At 36.2% G+C, this 13249-nt stretch overlaps 1 protein-coding gene across 2 annotated transcripts; it reads left to right on the top strand.

Moving 5' to 3' along the window:
* Positions 1-4645: 4645 nt before the first annotated feature.
* On the top strand, positions 4646-10186 carry LOC114305873 (kinesin-like protein KIN-8A). 2 transcript variants are annotated; one of them, XM_028251012.2, is made up of 7 exons: positions 4646-5647; positions 7146-7419; positions 7905-7955; positions 8051-8143; positions 8221-8586; positions 8717-9379; positions 9847-10186. In XM_028251012.2, the coding sequence occupies exons 1-7, from the start codon at positions 4950-4952 to the stop codon at positions 9865-9867; spliced, it is 2166 nt and encodes a 721-aa protein (XP_028106813.2). In that variant the 5' UTR covers positions 4646-4949; the 3' UTR covers positions 9868-10186. The 2 variants fall into 2 exon arrangements, with proteins under 2 accessions (XP_028106813.2, XP_082764786.1); XM_082908660.1 differs by having other exon boundaries at positions 9843-10186.
* The last annotated feature ends 3063 nt before the right edge of the window (positions 10187-13249 follow it).

The following is a 13249-nucleotide window of genomic DNA, read 5'->3' as shown; positions in this document are numbered from 1 at the left end:
GTTTTTGAGCTTGAGGTTCGAATCTGGAAATTTCAGAATTTGGACTTTTGCTCGAGCGGGATTTCTGGCGCTCGAGCGGGAAAATCGTGTTTCCAGCACTTTACACTGTTTTACAGTCCGCTCGAGCGAGGTATTGTACGCTCAAGCGGAAAGTTGTGTCACACGCTCAAGCGGGTATCGAGTGCCCAATCGAGCGTGATTTTCACACATCCAGTACTTTTACTGTAGCTTACAGTACGCTCGAGCGTATTTATTCACGCTCGAGCGGAGACCTTTGTCTGCATGTCCGCTCAAGCGGATATGTACACGCTCAGGCGGGACCCCTATTTTCTGAAAGTATTTTTAAAGTGTATCTTTACATCATCATCCCATCCTAGGTATTCTTAGGCCTAGTCTCAGACATCTTAATGAGGATATTGATGTAGAACCACACCGAGTCAAGATAGGGATTAAGTTATTTTTTCCCAACTGTGTAGCTTAGTGTGTGTTCACTCTGTAACTGTGTAGGGTTGGCATCCAGAGACGCGTACTAGCTTATCTGTAGCCCAGAACTTTGTGAGTAACAATGTTGTAAAGATATGTTCAAAAATGAATATTTTCTGAATGATCAACTGAACTGTTTTCTGAACTGTTTACTGTTAACTGAATGAATGTTTGTCCTCTATTCTGAACTGTATTGTGGCATCCTTGGCAACTACTGTTACTGTTACTGCTACTGTTACAGAGATCTCTGTCAATTCCTATTTTGGAACTTCTGTTTACTGTTATGATGGCCATCATTGACTGTTCGGTCTTTCAAGACCTACTGTTTACTGTACTATTCTGCTAATGGATGTACCACATATGACTGTTATGACTGAATGACTGATACACTGAATCAATTGACTGTTTTCAATACTGAAAGGACATTCATTCTTAACCTCTTTACGCATTATGTTATTCACTGGGCTTTAGCTCACTGCTCATATATATATGTAGGTGTACAGGCACCGGACCGGTGCTAGAAGCGTCAGGGTAAACTCCAGTTTTGTCAAGCCAACCTTTATGCCTCCCTTCGAGGTTCTTGATCTGTTCAAGCTGAGGTTTGGGGAGTTTTAGATTTCCCCTTTTTGTTTATAATCTGTATAGACTGAATGTTACTGTACTGTACTGTTCTAATAGGGATTAAGTCCCTGTCCTGAATGATTGTATATTTTGTACATACTGTTTGGTACTGATTGTATATATATATGAAAAGTCTTTTTACACACAGACTATCACAGCTCATTGGGCATTGTCTATTTACTGTTTTGGCTTCCGCCATACCCCTGTACTTTGTATTATTGTTTGACTGTTAAGCATGCCTTCGGTAATCACGGATTACTAGCCGGTTACGGTGCTAAACCCATAGGGGCGGGTTTTGGTCGTGACAGTAACCTTGAGTCATATGCCCATCTTCATTGTGGTAAGCACAACGCTTGCCAAGGTTTCTTTCCATAAATTCTCCTGGTGCCCTCGCTAGTGCTCTGAAATAGGGTTGGTTCCGAATTTTATCCAGGACTTTGTGAATTGGGATTCGGAACACAGTCATAACTGCCTGCGTAGCGCTTAGTCCTATCTCTTGCTTACTGGATCCATTGTTACCTCGGCTTCGCTTCAGCGAGCCGTTTCCTTTTTCTTGCTTTGTCTCCTTAGTCCCCGATGCATCTTCCTCGGCTCTGGCATACTTCTCGATTCTAGCCATGAGCTCTTCTATGCTTTTTGGCAATGTCATTGCCAAAGATTTTCGTAGTGGGCAGTCGTCTTTTAAGTCGTTCTTGAAAGATACGACTGCCACCTCTTGATTGCACTCGGGTATTCGGTTGAACACCTCGTAGTACTTTTTTGCGTAGGCCCTAAGGCCTTCATCCTTACTAATTCTCTAAGCCATCAATGCGTCCACCCTTAATGGTTGTAGCTTGTTTGTTACGAACCTGGCCACGAACATCTCGGCCAGGCCTTCCTAGGTCTTCACACTTCCCTTCGGCAGTTTGTGGAACCAATCTGATGCAATCTCCCCGAAGGATGAGGGGAACACTTTACAGAGCAACGACTCGTTCCCACTGTACAATGCCATCGAGTTCAAGTATAATCTAACGTGGAAGTTGGGATCCGACTTACCATCGTATATTTGGAACCTCGACATACTGAATCTCTTTGGAGCCTTAAATTTGTCCAATTCTACCGAGAATGGTGTTCTCGGCTTAACAAGTGAAGTTACTTCGGCATCGGCATTATGTTGTTTCCTCTTGAGGTAATCTCTCAAGTCTTCCTTGCTCCGCCCAGGAGCTCGGCTATCTCCCGACTTCAGTCTTTTCGACATACTACTCTCAGCTTCGTTGTGGGCCCTTTTCGACCTTTCTCTATGAGTTGTGTCGAAGCACAGTTCCTGCCTTTGAACATGCCGATGTTCTCTGGGGTCTGCTTCTTTAGTGCGATGTGTCCTTCGTGACTCTTCTCTCCTCGATTCTCCTTGCCCGACCTCCCTAGAAGGCCAGTGAGAGTGTTTTTCGCTTCTGGTGTGCCCTAGAAGGCCAGGGGCTATTAGGATTGGTTTTTGCCCTCCCTTCTGGGCATTGGCCGCTGGAATCGGCGTGTCCTGCAGCGGAAATGATGGCTGCATGACGTTATTTTACATCATAAAATTGACGACCGATTATAGGTCTACCAACTTATTTGCCATCTCTTTCACCTCTTCGTCCCTCCGCAGGCATCTATCCTTCCATACCTGGAGGTCATCCTCGTTGTAGTATCTGCTTCGATCTGGTTTCTTTGGCACGTCGCCATCCTGGCCAACGTCTTTCTTGCCGCGATTTTGGTTCTGAGTCTCCTTATTGCGACCATCTTCTTCCATGTTTGGGTCAACGTGTTTACCACTCCCAGCAGGGATTTCGTCCCCAACCTTATCATTATGTCCGTCACTGGCCATCTATTCTCTTTTCTTTCCCACAGACAGCGCCAAATTGTGTGAGTGAATTTCCGATCACACTACAAACTTAGTATTCAGCTGGAGAGTACTAGTAAAATAGATGACACCTGGCTGACCTGAAACAGAAAGAGAAGATTCCAGCGGTGGTTCGTCCATCCGGGGACACTCCGACGATCAAGTCAGTATATCTCTCAAAGATATTCAATTGCTAAACTCATTGTTCTGAGTATAAATTGCGTACCTTAGACCCATCGGGGGTGCCTTTCTTTTATAGTTAACTTAATCCTAGTCCCCATAGAAGACTGACTTCAATGGACTTCTGCTTAGTGCTTATCCTGGACTCTCCAAGAGATAAAGATAAACTCCTTAAGAGTATTATCCTTATCCATGCTGAAGTCCTTCCTCATTCTAGAACTCTTTGTACTTTATCCGCTTATCTCGGATTCTGATATTTTCGGAGATAACCTCGGCATCATGACCAGGACACGTGGCACCTCGACTGACACGTCGGCGTCACCTTGGCCACGTGCTGGTACTCAGAAAATATATCTCCACAGTTGTGTATCTTACATTTCTAGCACAAAAGAAGAAAGAAGAAATAAAGAAAGAAGGAAACATAACAAAAATAAGAGTATTAATATATTAGATCTATCTTTCCAAAATCAATGCGACTAATTGGTTTATAAGAAAATTTTTGGAATTAAACGGATCACCATTTCTCAATATAAGATTTAAAAGTAAATTTTCCTTACGTGATTAGATGAACAACCAAAGTCTAAAAAATAAAAAATGATAAGAAAGTTTACTAAAGATTTTTAAAAAAAAAAAGTCAAAAATATTTTTTTCTGATTTAATTTAATTTAATTTTTGTATTAGCATAATTTATATTTACATTTTTTATTTTTTAAATTCTTCTAGATAAATTGAAAATATAAAAAAATTGGACACAAATTTAAAAATTAAAAAAAAAAAATGACTTTAAAAATGAGGCTTAAGATAAAAGATTCTTAGCGTCATCCTCGTATTATCTGATTAGGAAGACAAGATTTGTTTTGAAAAGTAAGTTAAAAATTAAATTTTTTGATTTTTTTTTACAAAAATGTTTAAGACCCCTTTTCCCTTCACCCCTTTGACCCCTTTTATTTTTGATTGGTCTATTTTTTTTTTTTTTCTTTCTCTCCCAATCCCCAACCCCCACATGCGTGTGGGGGTGGTGGGAGTGTGAGTTTTGAGGAGATCTTAATCGGTCTACTTTTTTTTAATTTTTCTTAAAAGGACGTATAAAAAAAATAGGAATAAAATATAATATAATAAAAAAAGATAAAAAAAATTACTGTTAATCATATTTCCAAAAACAGGCCTAATCTAGGCCATTGATATAGTTGAGCATCTCGGATATGGTGCCTAAAACCATGTGATCCATGGTCAAATGCTTGGTGTTCACGGACGATGATGTAACTCCGGTGCACCATATCTGGCATTATTTAAAATGGGACCCTTTTTTCTCGGTAACTGACCGTTTGGGATCTGGAACATTTTGACCGTTACAAACGGTATTCAAAATTTTTGAAAAGTCAACCACTAATGGCACTCCAAAATTTATGCTGAGCAGTCCATTATGGATTATCTTGAACATAGAATATGCGAAGTGGGTGGGGTACAAAGAGCAAGAAATGGAGTGCTCAAATACTTGCCTTTCTGCTTTACCAACCGTCCATTTTATTCAAATCAACGGTTCAAATCCATCCCCAAATCACACACAATCTTTGATCTTTCCCCCCTTCTCCCCCTTTCCATTTTTTCACTGTTTGTTCAACTGTTTAAGCTTTGTTCAGCTTCCTCTGCTACACACTATCACAGTCTGCTGTATTGATTTTCTACCCAGATTCTTGCATTTTCCGGGAAAGTTTTTGAACTTGTCTACAATCCAATCAGTTCCAGCAACTGGGTCTTCAAGAAAATCACAACAAACAGCATGTTTGGATAGTGAGATTTCAATAGAATGCCTGTGTCAACTAGGTCTCAGATCAATACCAACCCAGAACAGAATGAGTCCAACCAAGACCAGAGGGAAGATCACCCACTGAGAAATCCACACCATGGATTGAAAGAGAAGATGAAAGCGTTAACTCTCTTGTATGAGCAGCAAAAAAAATCCTCTGTAAGTCTCAAGAAGGAAGCAAATGAATTGAACCAGAGCAATGTGATGAAAGAGAACGCAATGCCCAATTCAACAGTCACAAGAGCATTTGTGTTGCCACAGCCTCCAATTGATGAAGAAAAGGAGAACATACCAGCGGCTAATGGTGATGGTATTGTCGGGTTTTCTTGCCCAAGAAAGTCCCCTGTTTCGACCACGGCTGTGAGGAAGCTCTCAATTGGGAGCTCTGTTTTACCCCAATCTGATCCCAGAGGGGTCGCAGGGACCCAAAATGTGAACGAATTGCAGGCGATTTTGGAGAAACAGAGCACAGGGGGTAGTAGGATTCTTGTGTTTGTGAGGCTTAGGCCTATGGCCAAGAGAGAGAAAGAAGGAGGGTCGAGGAGTTGCGTCAGAATTGTGAACCGGAGGGAGGTTTATTTGACGGAATTCGCAACAGAGAATGATTATCTCCGGCTTAAGAGGCTTCGGGGGAGACACTTCACGTTTGATGCCTCGTTCCCAGACTTAACTACTCAACAGGAGGTTTATTCAACTACGTGAGTTTGAAAAAATAAAAAAAAAAATTGATCTTTTTATTTTGTTCTAGTTATTCATAAGCTGAATTATATTCAGAAGAGAAAGAGACTAAAATGTTGTTGTTTAATTTCATTAATCCATTTCTTTGCTTGTGTCGTTCTGTAGTTTTATGTTTTTGAGGGAAGATTGTGCTCTACATAAACTTGGTGCTAATGTTTTTACTCACCATTTTGTTACTATTTATTCTTTCAAGTTGTTTGTCATCCCTCTTACTTTAGGATGTGTTTAGATCATGGATTTGGATAGATATTTGGAGTTGTTTCCCTTTCTAATTCACCCACCTTTTTTCTTTTCATTTCCCGATCCCTATCCAGATCTGTAATCCAAATGCAATCTTATGTGTTTTAGAGTAATAATAGCTCATACTTTCTATAGCTCCCCATTTCTTTGTTTTTTTTTTTTTTGGATGACCAAGTGTTCGGGTCAGCACCCCTCCGGAGTGTCGCACCTGTACTAATCTCGGGGCCTTAAGCTGATCGACCAGGTAAAGACGCAATGGCCTGCCAGTAGCTAGCTAGGGGTGAGATTCGAACTTGAGACCTAGAGAGGAGCATACTCCTAACTTCCTCGTCCCTTGCCCTCAACCAACAAGGCTATCCTTACGGGTTCTATAGCTCCGCATTTCATTTGCATATATTCATTCATTTTCTATTGTTCATCTCTGGTTTCAATTTTTTTTTTAGAAATATTGTGCTACATACATTTGGTGCTAATATTGTTACTCAGCATTTTACTCCTCATGCTTTCTAGTCGTTTGTCATTCTTCTACTCCAGGGGTGTGTTTGGATTTGTGAAAGGATTTGTAGGGGGAAAAGAAAATGGTAGGGAAAATGAAATGAATTAGAATCTGAGTCTTCTTCCTATTAGGAGGAGGTAACGGCAACAATAGAATAGCCAAGTATTTTGCAGTAATCAATGCTTATATTCAATTTTCCTTTGAAGTAAATCATAATGTCTATGAAACTCAATGTTAATGTTCTCCAGATTTCAACACAAGCCATGTATTCCAATTCTCTAATTCTGTCAATCTAGGTTGTGTTTGGATCATGAATTTTCATAGAAAATTGGAAAGAGAAAAGGAAAAGGTGGGTGAAATATAGCTATATTTCATTCACATTTCACCCACCTTTTCTATTTTCATTTCTGAATCCATAGTCAAATTCATGATCCAAACACAGCCATAGTGATATACTGTTTTTCCTCCAGACATACTCAAGCATGATTTATGATCAAAGTTGTAAGAGGATAATGGAGACAAATTTCTCTGTTACATAGCTTACTTGGTAGTCGAAAGTATCTGTTACTTACTAATAAATTTTGAACCTAAAGTACTTGAACTAATGAACACAATTCAAATTCTTTATTGTTTATGAAATTAGTGTTTTAAAAAAATTTCCTTTGGAGATTATTTGATAGACAATGAGGAATTTAAGACGTATGCATGATGATTTTTTTCAGAACTGCAGAGCTTGTAGAAGCTGTTTTACAAGGGAGAAATGGGTCGGTTTTCTGCTACGGTGCCACAGGAGCTGGAAAAACTTACACTATGTTGGGCACGGTGGAGAATCCAGGGGTGATGGTTTTGGCAATTAAGGATCTTTTCAACAAGATTAGGCAGAGGAGCTGCGACGGTAATCATGAGGTTCATCTATCCTACCTTGAGGTCTATAACGAAACTGTTAGAGATTTGCTTTCTCCAGGAAGGCCACTAGTCCTCAGAGAAGACAAACAGGTCAGCTTGAATATTTCACAACAACAATTCATTTTTTTCACCAAACTAGTTTTTAAATTTTAGACGGCAGATTTTGAAAACTTAACCAAACAGAGAGAGACATTCATAGTTAGTAGTTGGTTGATTTGAAGTTAAAGACGAGAGCAAGGGAGAAAATAGCTGTTGTTTTGTTTCCAAGGAAATAATTCTATGTTTCGTTAAGTTTACAAAATCTATTTTTTGAAAAAAATTTCAAAAACTAGTTTGGTGAAGAAAAAAAAATGAAAAATAAAGAAACACTCTTAGGTTTTGTTGCTTTCAAATTCATTTTTTGCAACAGACAATGGACTTCATCTTATTTGTCATAATTTGGCTATCAAATGGATAGTTATGGACTTTATTTATTTTTGTTTTGTTTTGTTTTTGTTTTTTAGTGTGCATAATTTGATTATGATATTTACATTTTTGAGTGATAATTGAAAGAACAAAAATCTCAAATGTTTCAGGGGATTGTGGCACATGGTCTTACTCAATACAGAGCTTATTCCACAGATGAAGTAATTTTCCTACTCTCCTGCTCTATGGCATATAATGTTATATTTACTTCACTGATTGGAAGATTAGTTTTTTGATTTTGTTTACACCGTGACAGGTTATGGATTTGCTCTTACAAGGAAACCAAAACCGAACCACTGAACCAACTCGTGTCAACGAAACTTCTTCACGCTCCCACGCTATTCTACAGGTAGTTTGCAAACACTATTTTGCTCTTTCTGGACTCTTCTGCTATTTTCTTAATCTTTTTTTCCATGTTAAAATCAGGTTGTGGTTGAATATCGAGTTAAAGATGCTTCCAACAATGTTGTCAACCGAGTAGGGAAGCTATCACTTATCGATCTTGCAGGTTCAGAAAGAGCTCTAGCTACTGATCAAAGAACGCTTCGATCACTTGAAGGTGCGAACATAAATAGGTCACTCTTGGCACTGAGCAGCTGCATCAATGCCCTTGTAGAAGGCAAGAAACACGTCCCATACCGCAATTCCAAGCTCACACAACTGCTTAAAGACTCTCTAGGGGGAGCTTGTAACACTGTTATGATTGCCAATATCAGTCCAAGCAATCTTTCGTTTGGTGAAACGCAAAATACCCTTCATTGGGCTGATCGAGCCAAGGAAATCCGAACAAAGGTTCACCTTTACCTTCTAAGATTCTCGTTCTTGCCCGCCTTCAATCTTTTGCATCATTGTCATTGAATTTCCACTTAAATCCTGTATGATTTAGTAAACATTATTTCCACTCCCATCTTATGAATTACAGGCATACGATGCAAATGAAGAAATACTGCAAGTACCCGAATCTGAAACAGATCAGGCTAAGCTATTACTCGAATTGCAGAAAGAGAATCGTGAACTACGTGTACAATTAGCTCGCCAAAAACAGAAGATACTAACTATCCAGGCACAATCATTGGCAGCAAACGCCTCGCCAACCCCTTCTTCTATTGCCTCTCACTTATCTACTCCACTCTCTACCCAACCAAACAAAAAACTAAAACCCAAATCAACTTTCTTGGCTGGGAATTGTTTCACACCAGAATCGAAGACAGTTGGGGAGCTTCAGCGGGCGGTGAAGGCTTTGGAGGCAGAAATTGAGAAAATGAGGAAAGGTTATGAATTGCAGATAAAGCAGAAGGATGAATTTATTCTTGAGCTTTCGTTGAAGCGTGCAAAAACAGCGAGTGGGGAGGAGGGGATGATGAAGAGAGTTGTCACAAGGGAAAGTTTGCGGCCAAAGAAGAAAATTGAGGGTGAATTGAAGAGCTCAAGTCAACGGTTTCTATCTCCTGCAGCAACAGCTAAGAAACGCAGTTTTTGGGACATAACAACAGCTAATAGCCCATCAGTTATGACATTAACTGGTAGAAAAACTAGAAGCCATGTCAATGATGAATCGAAAGCAGCTCGCTCCATGCTTCTTCAGGTATATTTTCCCTCCTATCTTTTTGTGGAAATTGATTGGCTTTGGCTCAAAAGATCAATGTTCACATTCACACATGCATAATATGAACAACAAATTCAAAAAGAGAATCATTAGAGGCCCCATCAAAAGTTATTTCTTGCCCTTTCAAATTATATCTCCCTCTAAATTAGGCAGCAAAGTACCAAGAAAAACCTCGTCCTACCATCTGTATAGTGGAGTTCAAAATTAGGGATGAATTTTTCGGGATTTCTGTTTCTCTTTCTTGGAAGAAAAAGATTGAAACAACTGCTCAAAATTTCACCTATACCTTTGAGATTTTTTTTTTTTTTTTAAAAAAAAAATTGAATTTTCTTATGAAATGTTTATTATTATTAGTGTTTAATATTTTAAATATTTGCTCGATTTTCTTTCGTACTGCTACTTGCAACTTTCATATCCATGCTTTCGGTTTGTGTTTATTCAGCCAGGTTTTGCGTGTCAGGGGATGAAAAGAGGATGATGAGCTGGTTGAGTGATCAAGTCCAAAATGATTGAAGATGGCATTACTCAGCACTTTTATTCTTTCTTGCAATATTTTTTCTCCCTCATTATTATTTTTTATTTTTTGTGAATTTGATCAACCAAAATGCCTCATGGTGAAAAACTTAATGTGGATTGCTTGTTATGTTATTGTCATATATATATATATATATGTTGATTTCTTTCATTTAAACTCACCAATGTATATAACCTATGAGCTGATCTAACTATTGGATTTGGGTTGATTGGAGGACAAGAACACATTAAAATGAAAATTATATTTATGCATTCTTAATTTTGCAGAAGAGTAACATACCAAAGTTTGAAAACGAGGGAGGTTTTTTATGGTAACATATTTCTTAATGGATAAGCACTTGACCTAAGAGTTTTTTAAGGTATTGGTCCAAAAACATTCTGTTTGGTTTGAAGTTTTTAAAATTAATTTTTTGAATTTTTATCCATATTTTTATTTAGTGATTTTTTTAACATTTTAATCTATATTTTGGTTTTTACTTTTTATTTCACTTAATTTAGATATCCTTAAAAATACAAAATTTGTACCAAAATATTTAAATAATTTATTGAATACAACAAAATAGGAAAATATGTACTAAAAAATCTTCAAAAGGATTTTTTTTTTACTTCAGTTTTTTTTAACCACCACCTGCCAACAAATTAAGCGTGTGTTTGAGTTAAGTTAATTTGAGTTAAAGCCATATGACATACAAATATTTTTTTGTAACATGTATAGTTGATTCTCGAATTTGTTGGAGTTAATTTGCAGCTAACTTAAGAATTGAACTGTGACCTTTCAAGAATTGAACTACTCAATCTCTTTAATCAGGTTGATTTGATTTCTCAAACCACTCAATAACAACTATGTTATAATAATTATATATTTATAAATAATATTATTGAAACTCATTAAATTAATACAATAATTTAATAATGCACATCACATAATAAATAAAATATAATAATCATAACATTAATCTTATATGTGACGCCAAAGTCAACTATTAAAGTTTCCATAGCACCAAAAGAAGAGTTTCATACCCAATAGGTTTTAACAACTGGGTATAATAATGGTGAATATTTTTTTAAGATTTCTGATATTAAAATTTTATAAGATAAATAATTTATAATATTTTTATAGTAGTTAAGGTACTTCAACATTTTTACAGAAAAAATTTAATTCAGAGAAATTTCGGTCTCAACACAAAGAATTTCAATTTTCACAAAGAAATTTTTTTGATTTCACAAAGAAATTTCACCAAACTTAGAGAAATTTTAGCTTTGACACAAAGAAATTTCAATTTCACACAAAAAATTTTAAAATTTCTCTGATATGTTTACAGAGAAATTTTATCGAGAAATCTTAACTACTAATAAAAAAAATATATTGAATCTCTTATACTATACAAAGTTAGAGATGAATGTTTCACTAATTCTCTCTATAATTTAGATGGATATAATTTATTTTTAGAGAAAATTTATACAAAATTAATTACAAGAATAATATAATAGCATTTATGTAATTAAGATGATTTTTTAATTTTAAAATGATAGACTTGTAATAATGTCACATTCTATATAATTTTTTTTTATTATTTATTTTTGCATAGAGCATTACTCAATATATATATGGTTTTAACTTCTAAGTGAGCAATTCAAATAATAATAATAATAAATAAATAAATTGGCAGTCAACAAAATGAAAAGCTAAATCATTCCCTCCTGCAGGCTAAGCTGTCAGATGACAAATTTTCCATTGATATGCTTTTGTAGACTTTGTCTTCAATAAAATATTTTTTTTTGAGGATTCTCATGTTAAATATTCGATCATTGCTAGCACTAAATTCAATGATTGGGAATATCTAATACCGTTTTTGAGGAATATAAAAACAATTATATTAAAATAAAACAAACAGGAAAATAAAAACAAGAAAACATACCTATTTGCCTAAAACAAACAGCATACCATCTTTTGGATCATATGTCAACATGTTAAATGGAATTCATAACCTATTTGCCTAAAGAGGAACCTACGCTATCACTATGTTTGGTTAAGGAATTTAAGAAAAAATTTAGAAAGGAAAATAGAAAAGATAGGTGAAATGAGAATAAAATATATTTATATTTTATTTAGTTTCGCACACCTTTTTTCTTTTTATTTCTAAATTACTCTATAAATCTTCTAACCAAACACAGCATTAAAAAAAATAAAGAAATCTAAAGTAAAAGAAAGGAAATAAAGAAAAAGAGATTTGAACCTATCCATAAAAAAGAACTTGTTTCGCATGTCGTACAAATGAAACTCATTTTTAAAAAATTTCTTTTTGTAAAATAACAATAATTAGGATATGAGATAACAATTTGACTATTTTCTTTCCAAAAATAATTTAATTTTTTCCTTCTAAGAAAAATTGAAAGTTGAGTTATCATCATGCTCATATCTTACAGTTTTCATCACTCCTACACCATATAAACACTAGAATTTTTATTTTTATTTTTTTTTCATCCTCATTTATGTTAACCAAACTCACTCTTTTTATATCACTGGGACCGCCTGGCAGAGAAGGATCTTCACAAGCGTGACTCAAGTTTGACACTTAGAGGAGCGAAATACTGAGTAATTTTAGTGGTTCTCTATGAAGAACTCGCTCTGTACTCTAATCAAATCCTGGACTTGTGTTCCTTCCTTTGGGTTAGGTTAAATCAGGTTGGCAACCGGTTATTTTGGAGCCTGGGCCCATTCTGTACTCTGATCGAATCTTAGACTCATATCCCTTCTTTTGAATTGAGTTAAATCAGGCTGACAATTGGTTACTTTGAAGTCTCGGTTCATGGATGCAGTGATAATACCTCAGAAGATTCAAAAAAAGAAAGAAAAAAAAAACTCGCTCTTTTATGGGTCATTTCCCTCACTATACAGCTTGATCATGTAATGCACAATGTTCAAAGAACACCGATACTCACAATGACCTTGTAAATTGCTTTGTGGAACAAAATACATCAACTTAAATTCCATCAGAAACACATATATTATAGTGTTTTCCTCATCATAAATGCTATGTAAATTTTTTTGCACTTCAATCCAAGAGAATTTTAATGACTCTGAAAAACAGAATCACACAAAAACACTCAACACTCACAAAGCAAATACAGATGGAGAGAGAAAGCATAAGATACCAAGAGTTCTCATTTCGTCAGAGTTCAGACCCCAATATTGCATAATTAGGAACCAGTATGAAGAGTTGACCATATTTGCATTTACCTATTGCCATACTTTCATCCATATACATAGCCAAGGACACTTTGTTCCCAAATTTTTCTATTTCTTCGCCTTAA

Source organism: Camellia sinensis, chromosome 15 (genome assembly GCF_055761805.1).
Source record: "Camellia sinensis isolate YWXY chromosome 15, ASM5576180v1, whole genome shotgun sequence".
In the NCBI taxonomy this organism is placed as follows: Eukaryota; Viridiplantae; Streptophyta; class Magnoliopsida; order Ericales; family Theaceae; genus Camellia; species Camellia sinensis.
Note: the sequence above shows the minus strand (reverse complement) of the source record. Positions and strands in the feature narration are given on the sequence as shown.

Coding starts and splice junctions, on each gene's coding strand:
- LOC114305873 (XM_082908660.1), top strand. CDS start 4,950: ATGCCTGTGTCAACTAGGTCTCAGATCAATACCAACCCAGAACAGAAT. Junction 7,956..8,050: donor GAGCTTATTCCACAGATGAA/GTAATTTTCCTA, acceptor ACACCGTGACAG/GTTATGGATTTGCTCTTACA. Junction 9,380..9,842: donor CTCGCTCCATGCTTCTTCAG/GTATATTTTCCC, acceptor GTGTTTATTCAG/CCAGGTTTTGCGTGTCAGGG.